Genomic DNA, 19,083 nt, shown 5'->3' with positions numbered 1-19,083 from the left:
GATTAGTAATGATCTAACGTATGTGGTGCGACCGGTTACTATTGTAGATCGGGATGTAAAGCAGTTACGGCGCAAGAAAGTGAACTTAGTGAACGTGCAATAGAGAGAGGATGGGAATGATATCACTTGGGAATTGGAAGAGAAAGTTCGTCATTTGCGCCCTGAACTTTTTGCTTAGTACTCTCTCTTATCGAATCTCGAGATGAGATTCTTTTGGGGTGTGTATATTGTAACGACCCTAATTTTCTTTAGCCATTATTTATTATTATTATGGTTATTATTATCTTATTTTATTTTTGGTTTTATTAATTGTGTGGGTCACATGAGAATTTAATGTCATATTTAATGAATTTAATGTGGTAATTAATTAATTATATTTAATCTTATATTTATATTTATATATATTGTAATAGTTTATTAAGTTAGAACAAGATTAGGTTTTAATATAATATTATATAAAGTGAATTAGGTTAGAATATGGATTAGGGAATCAAAGAAAAAAGAGAAGTGAATTTGCAAGAGAGCAGCCACGGGAGAGGAGAGCAACCACGGGAGAGAGAAAGAGCGATCAAAATCAAAGAGTGGAATTGAGGATTCAAGAGGGACGGCAGAAGAAGGTAGGGGAAAGAGGAAGAAAAAGATTAGGGTTTTGTTTTGGTGGTTCCATTAGTTCTTCAAATATTTTTTATCTTCAATAAAATATTGTGAGCACAAAACTCACTTCCCTTGATTTATGTTTAATTCGTTGTTTTTATTTATTTATTTTTATTTATTTGATGTTAGTTTGATTTTGTATTTATATAAAGATGATAAATTGATTTTAATTATTTTGATTAGTTGTGTATGTAAAGTTTAGGGTTTTTAGATGATTGATTGATTTTAATTATTTTGTTTCGTTATGTATGTAAGGTTTAGGGTTTTTAGTCGATTGATTGATTTTAATGATTTTGATTAATTGTGTATGTAAGGTTTAGGGTTTTTAGTCGATTGATTGATTTTAACAATTTTGATTAATTGTGTATGCCAGGTTTAGGGTTTTTATATGGATTTATTTTATGGTTGTAATCACACTCATGGTTATATGAAATTAAAATTAATTAGAAACTCATAGATAAATTCTTTATACTCCACCATGACTCCATAGATTGTTGTTTTATTTGAGTGATGGTGAGAAAGAGTGTATAAAAAAAAGTGAGGATTATGAGATTTATTTGAATCCCTTAGGCTTGGCATTGTTATGTTTGTTCTCAAGAGTGAGATGTTTTGTATATGTATATTATTGCCTCGTTCTCATGAGTAGACGAGTGCTTTGATTTACGCGCGTCCATATATGCTAACCATCTGGAGAGTATGGGTCAAACTTGGGAAGATATCCCCATGCAAGTTTGGCTTCAGAGCGGTGTTAGGTATACGAGAGGCACATGGAATATATGTGTAGGCCAGAAGTGGAGAGCCAAAGTGGTGGAGTTAAGGTACAAAGAATTTAATTAGGAGTTTATTGTTTTAGTGTGAATTGTATTGATTTGTACAACTTGAAAAATAGTAAACGATCTCGATAAATTATGAAATTTGAGCAAAATCATGTATACGTGATTCTAGACAACTTTTGTGTTTTAATTTTTTATTAAAAAGATCAATTGGAACTTATAATCGGATAATCTTGGTTATTGTAGTTTTGATTCATTTTAGCAATACAGATTTTAGAGGCTGTTTTAATCCATGAACGAGCTCATTTTTATTGGTTTCGCGTAAACTAAAGTAAAACATTATTCTGTACACTTTTCATGTTTTGAACTTTTCCGAAAAAAACCATCTTAGGGCAGTTTTTATTCATTTTTAGCTTCAGATTTTTCAATTGAATTTTGTTTAGGTTTTTCTCTCAACCTGTTCAGTTTCTGTTAAATTCGTCCACGTTGTCCTTTAGAAAATTTGATTATGTACAACTTTTGTTCTTTGAGTTTTGGTCAATTCGAATTATTTAAGTATGAAGCGGTGCATTTTTATACTTCTTTAGAAAGTTGTTTACGATTAAATTATACTAACTTTATTTTGCAGGATGGTGAGTCTTACTAACTTTTTATGTAGGGCTGACCCATCATATTTTTATTTCTATTTTTTTTATTTTATATTCAATTTATATTTCGTTGTGTACGGGTAAGAAGCTAAACGCCACTGTATCTCGAGAAACTACCCATTCGTCTCAGTGTGGATGGAACTACTTGTCTTGTCCCATAACAAGAATTAAATGTATTTTTGTTTGTGTCTAGTGGACACATGGGTGTTAAATCTTGTACTCATACCTGTATACCTGTATACTGACCCGTTTTGTCTCTTGGCAACTTGGGTGCGTTCTGTTTGAGCGCAGCTGAGCTTCCTTTGCAGGATTAGTTGAGGCTATGGTGGTGACAAGAAATAACTATGATCGTAAGACATGTTGTTTGGACTTCTTTTGATTTTCTTAAGCTTAGGGTTGTTAGTAGTTTATGTATTTATTATTATTTTTTTTTATGACCTTAGTATTGGGATATTTTGACATGGTTTGTAACCGTACATTGTTTAAGTTATTTTGACTGTGTGTTGTTACTTTAATATTAGAGGTATTGGTTAGTTATGAGATTATAGTGGATGGTTTGGTTGGTGTTTAGGTTTTTTTTTTTTTTTTTTTGTTTCACCCCTAGGATTTGGATGATGGAATATTATTGGGGTTTGGTCCTAATTTAATATTTAATTGTCCAAATTTTGGGGCGTGATAATGTTTTTGTTCTCAGTTCACACATCACATGCTTCAATTATATCCTAAACTGGCATCCTTGTACACACCGCCTAAATCATTCGTTTCGGTGTAGACCCATTTTCTATTCCACTCACCTTGAAGACGCAACATCAAACTCCATTGAAGAAGACTCACGGTGACTCCATTGAAGACCCATTACATTGTTGAAAATGAATATCTCCCTCTCATTTTGTTTTTCGTCTATTTGCACTCTTTTGACAACTCCATTGAAGACCAACAACTCCATTTATCTCTTATTTTTCATAAACCCTCGTTTGATTTAGAAGAAATTCAATTTTGTTCATTTGGTACTGGTTATCCGAATGAAAAACGTTTATTTGATTTTTAACTTTTGAAACACATAAAAAAAAATTGAAACTTGATTTCTGAAATAAATTCTTAAATTCGAAAGTTAAGTCCTAAATTTAGTTTCGGAACTTGACGTCATGACCCAAATCCACCCCTATAGGTTTAGCGTCGTAACCGGCCAGTAATCCTTAGATTACCAAAGGCCTCTGAACAGAAGAGCTTACAATTAGGGGCTACGGAAGCAAATATAGAAACATACATAGTCCATTGAGGCGTGCAGACGTATGTGGGACATAAATTCTAAGCTTAATACACATATACATGACGTCATATTGTCACATTCATTATAGATATAGCCAAAAAGGGACTTAGCCCAATATACAGTTAATAGAAAACTTGTTTATAACTCAAAATAATACAAAGCCTTGATATTCACAAAACGTGACTATAAGACATATGGAACGTCCTTGGGAGGCACAAAGGCTGGCTGACCAAAAACTCTCCAGGCGGACATCATTGAACCTAGCCAAGCGTCTGATCACTTACATGCATAAATAATAGAGTGAGCGGGAGCCTAGTGAATAATAACAAGGTAAAGAGTTTAGTGAATGATGTCTATCTCAGGATTGAAATCCAGAGTTTACATCAGAAACAGATTCTTATGCATATTCAGATCTCAAATCAGAAACAGATTCATATATATGTTCATATTCGTATTCATATTCAAATTTTGCATGAGATCATACGTGGTACACACATTAGCTATCATATCAACTTGGTCCTAAGACCCACATGTAAAGTCAGTACCGATGACCATAATGGTCCATATCTTGTGCGCAAGTAGCCATGGTATTGTTACCCTTAAACGAGGGCCACATGAATATAGGCCTCGGTATTGTTACCCTCGGGCAAAGACTACGTGAATATAAGCTACAGTATTATTACCACCAGGCGAAGGCCACGTGCATATTGGCCACAGTATTATTGCCCCCGAACGAGAGCCACGTGAACTTGATGCCACAAATACATTTCAGAAAAATGGACATTCATTCATGATTCATAAAATAACATTTCAGAAAACAGATCATATCATATCAGTCAGAAAATACTTATAATTAAACATAGCTTTACATAGTTATTACTCACAGATAACAAATGACTCCAATTAAACGGGCAGGGTAGGCAATTTAGATATCTTGTAGCGCATGACCTACACAGATACAGAGCGAATACATACTGAATTATACACCCAGAATCATTAACTTAGTTCTTTCTTGTCTTAGTGTGTTTCTATTTCTTTATCCTCATTATAGTATCTTAATTTTGGCCTAAGAATACCTAGGATGCAATGAGGATGCAAAAATGCATTTGAAAACACTTGGTCAAAAATGCTGGGAATAGGGGTCCCACTCGAGCGCAACTTCCCTCACTTGAGTGAACACGCAAAGATGTGAGGGGACCCTCAAGCGTAGCTTCCCTCGCTTGAGCGCTTTGCAAACTTTGCAAAAGTACTAGTTAAGTGAGATCTCTGCCCAATGGCCGCTCGACTCTCGCTCGAGTATGAGATTCATGCCCTCGCTCAAGTGCAACTCTTGTCACTTGAGCGGTCTGCAAAACATGCAAATTTCTAGGAGCTTGCATTTCAAGTCGCTTGAGCGAAAGTGTAAGATCACAGAGTGGCCGCTCAAGCGCAAATGCAGAATCTGGGATTTCCAAATTGCACTCCCCAGCTCTAAACTCGAATTCAAAGCTATTTAACTCAACCTTTGGGCCCCAAAACTTGAGAAAATCAGTTTAAACTTGAAAACATTAAAAGTTACAGATCATTTCATGAAATCAAAGCCCAAAAGCATGTTAATTGTGCAAAAATTCAACTTAAAATGTAAGAACATGATATGAACATGACATACATGTATTCATTTGAGTTCATAGCTTCCAAAACATGATCAAATGAGGTCCAATGGTGAGAAATGTTATGAATTCTTTAATCCATGCTAGAATTACAACATACATGTCAGGAAAACTTTGAAAACAACTTCGAAATGCTATGAATTATGCATGCATGTATGAAATGACATAACTTTCTTCAATTCTAGCTCAATTCCCTTATGAATTCACCTAATTCACTTGTTTGCATACATTAATCAACTACATTACAAAGTCAAAGACTAAAATTCTTACCTAGAATCTAAATTGTGCAAGTGAAGAAGCTTCAACTCCCAAATTCCTTATAAATTCCAACAATTCTTAGCAATTCTCTATATTCCTAGCTTTTGATCTCAATTTTCTTCTATCTCTCTCTCTCTCTCTCTCTCATGTTTCGCTTGTGTGTGTAAGGTCAAATGTGTTGAGATGAAGAGAAAAGAATGAGTGAAGGCACATATGGGAGCCTTATATAGGTTTGGCTAATTGCTAAATTAATTTATTGATCAACTAATCAATTGGGCATGAATTTATTCTAATTTAATCGTTTCAAATAGAATTTCAATTAAACTTACTATAATGTTCTAAAAATTCCAAATAATACATATACCAAGTCAATTTCGTGATCGGATACCGATAAGGCCTTCAATTCGCAAAAAATAACAGAATTTCAAACAGATATTCTTGCAATAGACAGATAAAGACACAAATAATGCAATGTACACATAATTAACTTAGGATTTCATCTTAATTATATATTGGGCTCATTTAATCATGGATTAACATTACTCAGAGGTCGGGATTGTTACACTTGATTTTCGAATAGAATCAATAATTTTGATAGTTAATATCCAGAAAAAAGTAGACTATGGTGGCAAAATTCTGGTATGAAAATGGTTATACTGGGTCTTGGATTCGAGTTCGTAGACTATGCTCTTCACCAATTGAATATTGATATTTCACTGAAGTTGTTTCTTGACTTTCATTTGTATTGAAAATATGAAATTCGCATTGTGTGGAGTAAACTCTTTTTAGTTGATCCAAACACAAGAAGAATAAGATGAAACAATTTGTCGCAGATTTGCAAACACTTGAAGAAATTGTTGGATACTATAAGGTCATGTGCTGATATGAAAGTTTGTGACTTTTTAATAGATTTGTCGTTGTGTTGGCTTTGAAACTTGTAAGCACACGCACTAGAAATTTAATAATCCTTTTACTTGATTTAAACTAAGGCCTCGTTTGAGAACATGTTATTTTAATATTTTTTTGATTTTTTACGAAAAGATGTGCAGAAAAATAGAAAAAGTGATATGACAACTTATAGTAACTTTTTAATTTTTTGACTAAAATGTATAGTTGACAAACGAAGCCTAAGAAACAATGGAGGAAGTAAGAAAAAATGAAAAAATTAGGGTTTGATTTTTTTTTTTTTTTACTCAAAAGATGTGTATTGAATTTTTTTTTTTATTTTTAAACGATGTGTATAGAAAAAAATTTGACTTAATTTTATGAGTGTATTTTGATGCCTCTTATTAGAATCATTTTATTTTAAGATATAATTGTCATTCAAATAATATTTCATTAATTGTGTAAACGGTAAGTAAGTGTATAGAAATAAAAATTTTCCTTATTTTATCTTTAAATAAGCTATTTTAGCCCAATCTTCTTTTCAAACACCCCCTTAATACATATGGTTAGACATTTTAGTGGTTATTTGGTAGTTGAATATTGTTCCATACTATTTATTACTTGATCTTTTTTAAAGTATTTTTTTAAATCCTAACAAAATACTAAATTTCACAATTTTAATTAATAAATATCAAATTAAGATAACAGATAAATTTAGCAAAGACCCCACATAATTTTTTCATATGCAGAAAAAGATCATAATCCTTGTCTGTCTGATGACTCACCACGGAAAAGGGCAAAGGCTACGAGTTGAAGTCAAACCTGTTTGGTAACGTTTACGTTTTCAGTTTATATTTATAAAAATTTTATAAATTGATTTTTGTTTATTTTTTGAAAAACATAAACTACAAACGCGTTTAGTTTAGACAAAATGTTTAAAAAAATTTAAAAATATAAAAAAGAGTAAGAAATGGCAAGTGGTAGCGGGTGGTGGGTGGAGACGAGTGGTGGCGGTGAAAGACGATGGTGGAAAATGATGGCGGATGGTGGTGGCGGAAGACGGTGGTGGAAAATGGTGGCAGGTGGTAAGTGATGGTGGCAGAAGACAATGGTGGAAAGTGGTGGCAAATGGCGGGTGGTGGCGGCAGCGGCGGAAAACGGTGATAAAAAGTGGTGATGGTGGGTGGTAGTGGCGGGTGGGTGGGTGATGGTGGCGGGTGGTGGTGGCAGGTGGGTGGCAGATGACAAGTGGTGCTGGGTGGTGGTAGCGGGTAGGTGGCAGGTGGTAGTGGTGGTGGTGGTGGTGGGTGTGTGGGCGACGGTAGAAGGTGGTAGTGAGTAGGTGGTGGTGGCGGGTGGTGGTGGTTGGTGGGTGGCGGATGACGGGTGGTGATGAGTGGTGGCTGGTGGGTAGTGGTGGCAGGTAGGTGGCGAGTGGTGGTGGTGGGGGGTGGGTGGGTGACGGTGGCGGGTGGTGGGTGGTAGTGAGTGGGTGGTGGTGGCAGGTGGGTAGCGGGTGATGGTGATGGGTGGTGGATGGTGGTAGCGGGTGGGTGGCAGGTGGTTGGTGGTGGTGACAAGTGGGTTGTGAATGGTGGTGGCGGGCGGTAGATGGTAGTGGCGGGTCGTGGGTGGTGGTGGTGGCGGCGGCGGCGAGATATGGGTGGTGGTGGTCAGTGGATGGCAGGTAGGGGTGTGCGCGGTGCGGGTCGGTGCGGTTTGAGAGAAAAATAAAAACCATATGGCGGGTGGCGGATTGATAAAAGTATCACTAGAATTTGCCATTTTTCTTATCAAAAACTGGCGGTTCGGTTGGCAAATAATGGCGGATTTGCCTTGGCGGTTCGGGCGGATTGGCGGTTTATAAAAAATATAATTCAAATTACAAAACTTAAATCAAAGAGTAAAAAAAAGACGAGAGATACCGTGATGTTAAGTATCTTGCGAAGCTTTCTTCTGGTGCAGCAAGTGTAGCAACAACATGATAATATCAACGACTATGCTATCAATTCATTACAAGCATCTGTGGAAGCTACAATGATCAAATACAATACATAAAATTAATATCATTCGGGATTTACAATATATTGAAAATGTTTACCGTTGAAAAGTATTTAGATTGAAAAGTGAGCTGATGCAAGTTTGCAACATGGCCAGAAAAAAAAAGATTGAAAAGTGAATTGGAATCCAACTTTATTTTGGATTATTGACATCTTGAATTTCCCCCGAGCAGTAATGTAATATTATATTCTAAGGTATAGAACAACAAACAAATTTAAGTAAAAAAGAATTTTTAAAATCTTATAAAACATGATTTAATAGCGGTGCGGGTCAGTGCGGTTTGGAAGAAAAATAGAAACCAGTGGATTGATAAAAGTGTCACTAGAATTTGCCATTTTTCTTACCAAAAACCGGCGGTTCGATTGGCAAATAATAACGAATTTGCCTTGGCGGTGCGGTTCGGTGCGGTTTCGGCGGTTTCGGCGGTATTATGCACACCCCTAATGGCAGGTGGGTGGTGGGTGGCAGGTGGTGGTGGGGGGTGGGTGGGTGGTGGTGGCAGAAGACGATGGTAGAAAATGGTAGCGGAAAATGGTGGCAGGTGGTGGCTAGTTTTGGGTGGTAAAAAAAAATAAAACTCAAAACTCAAAACGTAAACTCATTTTTTGTGTTTTCATTTTTTGGCTAAATTTATAAATTGAGACCATTGATTTATAAATCAAAAATTTACCAAACAAGTTTTTATTTGAGTTTTTAAAATTTTTGTAAATATAAACAGAATACTGAAAACGTAAGTGTTACCAAATGACACCTACACATTTTGTTTTGTTTTGTTTTGTTTTTGATTTTGTTTTTTTTTTTTTTTAATTCAAAACTTTTATGATTGTGAAGTGAACTTTGTTTTGTTTTTTCCTTCTTCTTTTTTTAATATTATTTGTTAAAAAAATTAAATTCTAATTTTTTTTTTATTTTGATTTGTTTTGGAACCTGATTAAAAGTCATTTTTTTAGCTTTTTATTTTAGATAAATTATAAATACACTCATTGAAGTTTGCTTAAAGTACAAATTATCCTCCTGTGATTTGAAAAATTACAAATACCCCCTTGTTAGAATTTTTTATTTAACAGAATTAACTAAAAAAATAAAATTCATAATTGTTTTCCTATACAATAAAAAAATTACCTAAATTATTAATTGAAGCATATTTCTAAAATCATTAAAAACTGTTAATTGACTTGATAATTTACTAATAAAAGAGACAATTTGTTAAGAAATTAAAAATCTTAGGAAGTGAAATGTAATTTTCAAACCACAATGGACGATTCGTATTTTAATTAAACCTTAGGGGATATATTTATAATTTATCATTTTAATTTTTTTTAAGTCACATCACCTATCTATTTTTTTTAAAAAAAAATTCAAGAAAAGTATAAAAAAAAAAAAAACTAAAAAACTAGATTTTAACTTTGTACGGGGGCGAAATATTCAGTGCTTTCCGTACTCCTTGGACTCAAGCTTCACGTGACGGCGTCTAACCTGGCAACAAAGAAACGGTGAGCTTCCCGGCGGTGGGTTGCCGGATAGACCCTCCGACGATCAAGTCAGATCACTTGGGAAAGAAGAATATAGTTTTTAGAGAGAGAGAGTCGTTCGGATTTCATACCTCTACGTTCATCTTCCATTCCTATTTCTAGGCTGGCCCTGCAGCCTCAGGATTGTGCGCGCACTACCTCTGTTGTCCTTCCCTGGACAAGTGGCCGCGCTTGTCTCCCACCATCTTACACGTGTAAAGGCCAAAAACCCCAAATAGTACGCGTAAAATTGCCAAACGGTGTTGACGCGTGCCTGGAGCAAATTTCCTCTCCACCACGCCATTGGCCTAAGTGGCACAGCTGACCAGCATACCACAACCGGCCTATTCCTTGGAGAAAATCACAATCGCAGATAACACAACCGAGCTTTAGAGCTATCCGACTGGGTGCACGCCGACCATCATCTCGGTCCAAACTCCCTCCGGGTTAACTGAAGGTGAAGCGTGCTGGTCCTCTTCTCGGCCTAGGCTCATTCCGGACTGTCATTTGCTCGGTTGTGCCATGCTAACGCGCGCTTATCGTCGAACGTCTAGCAGTCACAGCTCGGCCAGGCCTCAGACCATGCCTGGTCGGCCAACCTACCTCGGCTGTGTACGACGGGCCGGAGGGCCGCGCCAATTGAGAAGATAGCTCGGCACCGTGAGGTTTGCCACACCCGCGTTACCGTAGCTCGACCGTACTGTCCGGTGCAAATCTCCTCTCTCAATTGCCCCTTAATCCCATCCGAGCTAATCGTGATTGGGCTTACCACCATGACCGAGCTAACAGTCCCTTAGTCGCGCCAGCACCAAGCCGAGCGTGGTTGGGGTCGAAGCAATTACCGAGCTATCCCATTTGGTCGGTTTTCGTATCCTGCCCGTAGTCTTATCAAAGGTCGTACAACCGTACTGGCAGCCGTCCTTTTGATGCCACGTGGCTTCATCCCATTGGCCCCGTGTAGCCTCAAAGCTGTCTTTTCATGGGCGAAATTCAAACGGCGCAGCCGTTTGGTTTTCCCCCATTTTTATGCACAAACTAAGGGTCATCTGCACCTACACTATTCATCTCCTCCTTCAAGCCAAAACCCTAGCCCTCAACACTCCAAACTTCCACCATTACTGCCGTTGCTCCCCTTCGCTCCCTAACGTCCATTTCTGTTCCTTCTGAAGCTGCAAACAAGCTTGAGGGGTCAACTTTGCTAGGCATCTGACATTGGTAAGTCTCATTACCCTTCCTTTGTGTTTTCATGCTCGAGTTCTTCGAGTTCTTCATCATTGTTCTTGGTGTTCTTGCTTAGAAATGTTAGGATCCTATCAATACCTCCTCCAAGGGGTAGTATTGGCACACCTTAGGGAAAACTGGAACTGGAGGAGTGGATGGGGCCTTCGTGCCCCTGTTTCTCCTTGGCTCGAATGAACGAACCCCATTTTTGGGATGAACTGAATGAACACTGGACAAAACCGAGCTAAACATTCATTTAGATCCGTAAATAGAGCTTTAGCCGAGCAAAAACTAGTTTGCGGCTTCTTGTTGAGGCCGCAACCGAGCTGGAAATAGGGAATCAGACCCGAACTAGGAAGGCCAAATCGGCCAAGTAGTCGAGCAGAGATAGGGGTCGAACCGGTCAAACACCCAAAAACCTTTCACCGAGCTAAAAGATCCACATTGAAGCCGTGCAGTTTATGTCGTGCTAACTCTTGGACTTGTTTCTTAACAATGCAGAACAAACTAGGACCGATCAGGCTAGTCCAGCATTATCACAGGTGACGCTCATTGTCCGAGCAAATTTTCCACCGAGATACACAATAAATCACCCAATAAATAGAACCGAGATAAATGGGGAAATACCGGTTCATGGTGAGTTCTCCCGGTGAGATGGCCGAGTTCCATAGGGAGTACAGCATCCCAGACGACATTCACTTAGAATTGGCCAAGAAGGGAGATACCCCGTGGGGCGACCTAGACCGGTGCCCCTTCATGGTCGTATCCATAGTGGAGGGAGGGCTTCGCTTCCCGGTCCAGCCCTTGATCTGCGAATTTTTTAGGCAGACAAGGCTTTGTCCTATCCAAGTCTCAAACAACACGTACAAAATAATAAACAGCGTGGCCGAACTAATAGGAGGCTCGGTCTCAATCTCGGCCTTGCTGAGATATTTCATCAATACAACCTCAGCAAGAATAAAGGTGGGTTTTGCTGGTACCTGAAGGTAAAGAAGGGCCAAGCAAAATTCATTGAGGGTAACCCTGATAAGGAAATAAATGACGATGATTTCCTGTGGGTGTCCGGTCGATATGAGGACACCGAGGCGCCCATACCGGGTTGGTACATTAGGAAAGATTTTGGCAGCACTGGTGAGTAGCTCGGCAAACCGCGTTACTTTCTTTTTGCATTGATTTTTTTCTTGCCGATCTAACACTTGTCCTCTTTTTTGCAAATTACAAGCTCTTGGCCGACAACTACTCCCGAGCTAATCAAGAGGCCATCAGAGTTCTACTGCGTCATCCGGCCGAGGAAAGGGAATCACCAAAGCTGCTCGGCTTTGAACTGACCTACCATTACACAGCGCCGCGCAAAAGCAGGGTGACCGACTTTCTTCGTGCGCCCTCCCCAGAACCGGATCCAAATCTTTCACCGATCAGACTTGTTCCTCTTACTGCCGAACAAGAAATGGCCAAGATCCGGGCAATCAAATCGATGATCACTGGTGAGCCAAGCGGCTCCCAGCCACTAGAGGCATCTGGGGGGACTTCCTCTACCCCGGTTAGACAAAAGAAAGGGGCTGTGTTGGCTCTTGCCAGCGAACAACCAACTGGCCGGTCGAAGAAAAGACCGAGGAAAGACCAAACAGAGCTGCATCTTGTTGATGAAGACTCAACTGAGCACGCCTCCACTGAACTAGGGGACCAGACCGAGCAACCACTAATCGGGCCATCCAAGAGCCCAACCTCCCCCCCGGTCTGGGTGTCCGAGATCAAATACAATGGCCGGCCAGTATCTGCGGCCAATTCAGTGTATGCGGACAAGGATTACTCCCTTGGTTTCAACATGACCAAGGGGCTGATCCTTTCCGCCGACATGAAGAAGCACGATGAGCTATCCGACCTGAAGATGCTTCGCTCGGCAGCAAAATCGATCGTATTGGTAAGTTTTCAACTGTTTTGCTCAAGTTATTGCTCGATTTTTGCTCGATTTTCTGAATTTTGACCGTCTTTATTCGTTTTCAGGTTGCGCAAAAGAACTATCTGGCCCACGAGTGCATGATCGTCGTACAGCAGAGCCTGCGTGATGCCATTGCTGAGAACAAGGCCAAAACGGCCGAGATAGCAAAGCTGAAGGTCGCGCAGGAGGCAGTTGAGGCCCAGCGCGATACGATAAGCCAGAAGTTAGCTCGGGCTGAAGAGGACAAACAGCGGGCCGTAAAGCAGACGAAGGCTCGGTACCTCGCCGGGCTGCGCAAACTTTGCGATGCCCATAAAGAGGAGAAGGATAAGGCGGCTGACAACGCCGAAGGCCGGGGGTGTGCGCAGGGCGAGAAGACTTATGAACGGCAGGTTCAGGCGACCAAGGACATCTTTTTCCAGTGCAGTTGGAAAGCTGCCGTGGAAAAAGTTGGCCTTGGTCAAGACGCTGAAATGTCTCAAAATCCGCCTGCTGCCTTCATACCGCACTACATGCAGGCGTACGCCAGCGCCGCGCAAAAAAAGCTTATTGAAGAGGCAAAGAAAGCTGCTGAGGAGGAAGCCACCGCTGCACAGCCCGCTGACCAAACCCCTCATGAAACTTTTGAGACGGCCGAAGATGGCCAGGCCGAGCAGGAAGTCGTTGCTGCGGAAGATGAAACTGAGGAGGGCTTGATCGAGCAGACAACAACGACTGCCGAGCGAACCGTTGACGTCGATCTTGACTGATGTTACCTTTCTTCTTTTGGTTTTGTTTTTTTTTTTTTTGACGTAACCGGGCCTAGCCCCACCTTTGTAATGCAATTTCCTTCTGCAATGAAAATTTGAACTTTTTTGCTCGTTGATCATCTATTTTTGTTCGATTGCAAAGTTCACTATTTCTTCATTCGAATGTTCTGGAATCACAATTGGTACGTCGGCTATGCCGCGCAATATGCCAAACTAAAATTAGACTTCCCTCAACTTAAATGTTCACAAATCGCAACTGGCAAACCAGCTCCTGGATGTTGCAAACAAACCCAGACATTTTCGTACGGCCGAGTAAAATCAACTTGGCCATAAGTTGGGCAAATCATGAACATTTAGAGTTGGGCGAGCAAAAATCAGTTCGGTCCTCGGAAATGTGACAACAGGCTACCATTTCGAAGTGACTGAGCTAAACCGTCTCGGCCTTTATAGGTTGGAAAAACACCCAATATTTCATTTTGGCCAAGCAAAAACCACCTCGGCCCCTCTAAGTTTGATAAAACGCCAAGCATCATGGCCCTTTTGCCGAGCGAAAATCATCTCGGCCTACTTAGATTAACAGAACACCAATATGTCCATGTGGCCGAGCAAAATCAGCTCGGCCTGTTTGAGTTGCGTAAAACGCCAACATTTCATTTGTCTGAGCAAAGTCAGCTTGGCTCTTGTAAGTTGGACAAGACACCAACATTTCGTTGGGCCGAGCAAAGTCAGCTCAACTCTTTTCAGTTAGACAAAACACCAACATTTCGATTTGGCTGAGCAAAATCAGCTCAGCCTGTGGATTGGTTAGAACACCAATATTTCATTTAAGTTGGTCATGACACCAACATCCCAATTGGGCGAGCAAAAATCAGCTCGAGCCTTATGCAAATTGGATAATACACCAATTGTTTGTGCGGTCTGTTTCTATACCGGTGAGAGGAGATCAGTTAGGCCCCTTTCAGGTTGGTCTCCCTGCCCCTGGCATCCTCAGAGGCCCAATATCCTTGCAAATCACATAGTATAAACAAAAAGTAGAGACATTTTTAATTACAAAGAGCAGTGCTATCTTTACATCGAATGTTAGAAGGCTAAAGGTCTAGAAAGCTAAGCAACGAAAGCGATTACATTTCAAAAGTAGAAAATCTTGAGGTTGGCAGCATTCCATGATTTGGGGATAGCTTTACCATCTAAGTCTTCCAGATGGTATGCCCCTTTGACTGTTAAGCCAGTCACTTTGTACGGCCCCTCCCAATTTGCGCCGAGCTTTCCTTCGCCAAGGACCACTGTATTGCCCATCACCTTTCTTAAGACCCAATCCCCAATTTTAAACAGCCTGGAGTGTACAGCCTTGTTGTACTTCTTGGAGAGTTCCTGCTGATAGGCCGCTATGCAGATCAGAGCCCGTTCCCTTCTTTCCTCGGCTAGGTCAAGCTCCAATGCCACCGTATCATTGTTCAGATCTGGCTGGAAACTCTTAGACTGAATGGTTGGCATACCAATTTCCAGCGGGATAACGGCTTTTATGCCGTAGGCCAAGGCGAATGGTGTCTACCTCGTCGATCGCCTTGGCGTAGTGCGGTATGTCCAGAGCACATAAGGGAGTTCTTCAACCCACTTTCCTTTGGCTTTTTCAAGCCGCTTCTTCAGTCCGTCCAGGATGGTCTTGTTGGAGCCCTCTGCTTGCCCATTTGACTAAGGATAGGCCGGTGTTGAATTATAGAACTCAATCTTTAGCTCTTCGCAAAATCTGCGAAAGAGTTTCCCATCGAACTGAGTACCATTATCTGAGATGAGTGCCTTTGGTATACTGAAGCAAGTGATAACATTTTGCCAAACAAACTTCTTCACATCTTTTTCCTTTATGGTTGCCAATGGCTCGGCCTTAACCCACTTGGTAAAGTAGTCGGTAGCAGCAATGAAGAACTTGCGGTTGCCCGAGGCAGCTGGGAGTGGCCCCACAATATCCAGTCCTCAAAACGCGAACGGCCAAGGACTTGTAAGGGGGAGCAACTCTCTGGCTGGCTAGCTGGTGGATTTGGTGAGCGAATTTCTGACACTTTTCACACTAGCGAACGTATTTCTACGCGTCTACCTGTATGCATGGCCACCAGTAACCTTGGGAGATTGCTCGGTAAGCCAAAGATCTACCCTCTGTATGGCTCCCGCAAATGCCCTCATGGATCTCATAGAGGAAAGCTTCCACTTTAGCGGGATGGACACACTTTAGGAGCGGCCCGATAAAAGACTTCTTGTACAAGGCTCCGGACGGCGAGAGCCAAAACCGCTCTGACTTAGCCCAGATTTTGTTGGTTGCTTTCTTTTCTTCGGGCAGAACTCTATCTTTCAGGAAGGTGATGATGGGGTCCATCCAGGAAGGTCCCAAGGCGGTGCAGAGTACCTTGGGCACTTCAGGCTCCTCAATGCTTGGCCGAAGCAAGAATTCTATCATCAAGGGATTAGGGAAGGTTGATTGCGTAGATGCAAGGCCGGCTAGTTCGTCTGTTGCGTTGTTTTCTTCACGGTTGATTTGCCCCACTCGTATGGCGGCGAACTTCTTGATCTCTGCGCGCACCAGCACTTGATACTTGGCCATTCTTTCATCCCTAGCCTCATACTCCCCGGAGACCTGATTGACCACCAGTTTGGAGTCGCTGAACACCATGAGAGGCAACGCTTTCATCCTCAATACACTCCTCAGTCCGGCAAGGAGGGCTTCATACTCCGCCTCATTGTTGGATGCAGGAAAGCCGAGCGTAATTACTTGTTCGATAACCAGCCCGTCCGGGGAAGTCAACACGATACCCAACCCAACGCCATGCCTGTTGGATGCCCCGTCGACAAAGAGCTTCCACATCTCGCCGATGAACAACTTCCAGCAGTTAGAGGGGTTTTGTGAGCTTCTCAACTCCAAGGCTCTGGTCAGCTTATTTTGGTATCTTTCCTTGCCTTGGCTGGGTTCACACCTCGATGAGCTATCCGGGTTCTCAAGTTCGGCTGCCATTTGCTTTTCTTCCACTTGCGAGCCAACATTCATCGCCATTGCCTGAACCACGGGCTGTGCCAAATCCGCTCTAGCCAAATCAACCGGGCAAACCGGATGCATTCCAGGGGCAAATTCCGCCACAAAGTCTGCAAGGGCTTGAGCCTTGACTGCGGTGCGTGGTCGGAACTTGATGTCGTACTGCCCTAATTCCACGGCCCATTTCAAGATTCTCCCAGTAAAGTCTGCCTTTTCAAAGAGCACCTTAAGTGAAAACTCGGTTAGCACAACTATTGCATGGGCATGAAAATAGTGCGCCAGCTTTCTCGAAGCCATCATCAAGGCCAGCGCTAATTTTTCCAACGGAAGATATCTCATCTCAGTCGGGAACAGAGTCTTGCTTACATAGAAGATGGGCAGGTGCTGGATGCCTTCAGCACGGACTAGGACGACGCTCACCGCATGTTGAGAAACCGCCAAGTAAAGATACAGTTCTTCACCCGGTTTTGGCGTGACCAAGATTGAGGCTGAGGAAAGGTACACTTTTAGATCCACCAGTGCACGGTCACATTCGTCATCCCATAAAAACTTGGCCTTCAAAGTTTTGAAGAAGAGCCTGCAACGATCTGAAGACCGGCTGATAAATCTGTTCAGCGCGACTGCCATCCTGGCAAGATGTTGCACGTCCTTTGTAGAGTTTGGGCGCTCCAGCTCCTGTACAGCCTTGATTTGGGATGGGTAGGCTTCAATCCCTCGGTTTGTGACTAGAAAACCCAGAAACTTTCCGGTGCCGACTCCGAAGGCGCATTTGGAGGCATTCAAACAAAGCTTGTGGTGTTTAAGTATGGCAAACATCTCTGCTAGGTCGGCGAGGTGTTGAGACTTCTCCTTACTCTTTACCACCATATCGTCAATGTAGGCCTCCATGGTGTGTTCCAGCAGTGGAGCGAACATCTTTGTCACCATCTTTTGAAAAGTTGCCCCGGCGTTTTTCAGTCCGAACGGCATGACTTTATAGCAATACAAGCGCCTGGAAGTAGTGAATGATGTGATCTCTCGGTCCGGTTCGTACATGGCTATCTGGTGGTCGCCGCGATATGCATCCAGGAAGCTAAACCTCTGATGGCCAATGGTCAAGTCCACCAGCTAGTCGATTCGAGGGAGGGGGAAGCTATCCTTTGGGCATGCACGGTTGACCATCTTGTAGTCAACGCAGACTCACCACTTGCCATTCTTTTTCGGAACAACTACTGTGTTGGATATCCATCGAGAGTATTGCACTTCTTCTATAGCCCCAGCTTCCAGTAAGTTTTTCACTTCTTCTGCCACTACCTCGGCATGGTGCAAGGCTAAGCGGCGTGTCCTTTGGATGACCGGTCGTGCATTGGGGAAGACGTTCAACTGATGGCAAATGAAGCGTAGGTCGACGCCAGACATATCGTAAGGCGTCCACGCAAAGGCTTCCATATTGGAGATCATAAAGTTAACATACTTGTGACGCTCGGTGCTGGATAGGGACGAGCCCAAAAGAAAGCACTTGGTTGAATCATTCTCATCGATTTGCACCTCCACCAAATCTTCGACCGATTTTTCCTCGGCCTTTCTTCCTACATCTTGCAGGACTTCCTTCCCTTCCGGTCCCTCTATCATTTGAACGAACCCTTTGGCGGCCCGGCTGTCGTTCACCGCCACGAAGCACTGTTTGGCCATCACCTGGTCCCCTCAAACTTCCTCTATTTGCCCAGTTGGCGCGGGGAAGCGCAGAACCTGGTGGTAGGTCGATGCTACCGCTTGCATGGCGTGCAACCAGCCCCTGCCCAAGATTAAGTTGTAGGTTGATGGAACCTTGAGCACCCAGAATTCAACTTGCTTTATGACCGAGCCCGCCTTGACCGGCAGTATGATCTTTCCTACCGGCCATTCTGGCTGAGAGTTGAAGCCAACCAAAGGAAACGTCGCAGGGGCCAAGTCCTTGTCATGTAACTTCATTTGCTTGAACGCATCGTAATACATGATCTTGACCGAACTCCCCTGGTCAATCAAGATCCTCTTGATGTCGAAGCCTTTGACACGAAGAGTCACTACTAGAGCGTCATTGTGGGGCATTTGAATTCTCTCCAAGTCCTTGCTTGAAAAGGTAAGGATGTACTTCTCCTCGGTCTTTCCCTTCTTCACAACGGGCTGAATGGAGAGCATTTCCCTCATGTGTTCGGCCTTCTTAATCATCCCTCTCAGCTCGTAGACCCTGGCTGGTTCAATGATGCCATGGATGACATTGATTATGCCTTGGGGCGCTGTCTCAAGGACTGCTAGGCAGTTTGGCTCGGTTTGTCCCGGTAGGGTGGCTTTCATATCCCCATCAATGTATTGGTCAAGATGCCCCGCGGCCACTAGCTCCTACAAATGTTGTTTAAGTGGCAAGAAATCCTCCGTTCGGTGTCCCCATTCCTTATGGAAGGTGCAGCGATATCTCAAATTGAAGCCTC

The 19,083-nt window shown here is 42.1% G+C and overlaps 1 protein-coding gene across 1 annotated transcript; it reads right to left on the bottom strand.

Moving 5' to 3' along the window:
* Positions 1 to 15,309: 15,309 nt before the first annotated feature.
* Positions 15,310 to 17,605, bottom strand: LOC145806287 (uncharacterized). The gene is made up of 3 exons (XM_082902813.1): positions 17,003 to 17,605; positions 15,733 to 16,846; positions 15,310 to 15,560 (listed from the first exon to the last, which is right to left on the bottom strand). Exons 1-3 carry the CDS (start codon positions 17,603 to 17,605, stop codon positions 15,310 to 15,312), a joined length of 1,968 nt encoding a protein of 655 aa, XP_082758939.1.
* Between the last annotated feature and the right edge of the window lie 1,478 nt (positions 17,606 to 19,083).

Source organism: Camellia sinensis, chromosome 13, assembly GCF_055761805.1.
Source record: "Camellia sinensis isolate YWXY chromosome 13, ASM5576180v1, whole genome shotgun sequence".
Lineage (NCBI taxonomy): Eukaryota > Viridiplantae > Streptophyta > Magnoliopsida > Ericales > Theaceae > Camellia > Camellia sinensis.
This window is presented reverse-complemented; position numbering and strand designations above follow the sequence as displayed.

What these genes read in the sequence shown, in the direction of transcription:
- LOC145806287 (XM_082902813.1), bottom strand. Translation starts at nt 17,605, where the DNA reads ATGCCGTTCGGACTGAAAAACGCCGGGGCAACTTTTCAAAAGATGGTG. An exon ending in AGCACCTGCCCATCTTCTAT is followed by an intron (nt 16,847 to 17,002) that starts GTAAGCAAGACT and finishes CTCTTTGAAAAG; the next exon opens with GCAGACTTTACTGGGAGAAT. An exon ending in TTACCGAGCAATCTCCCAAG is followed by an intron (nt 15,561 to 15,732) that starts GTTACTGGTGGC and finishes GGCCACTCCCAG; the next exon opens with CTGCCTCGGGCAACCGCAAG.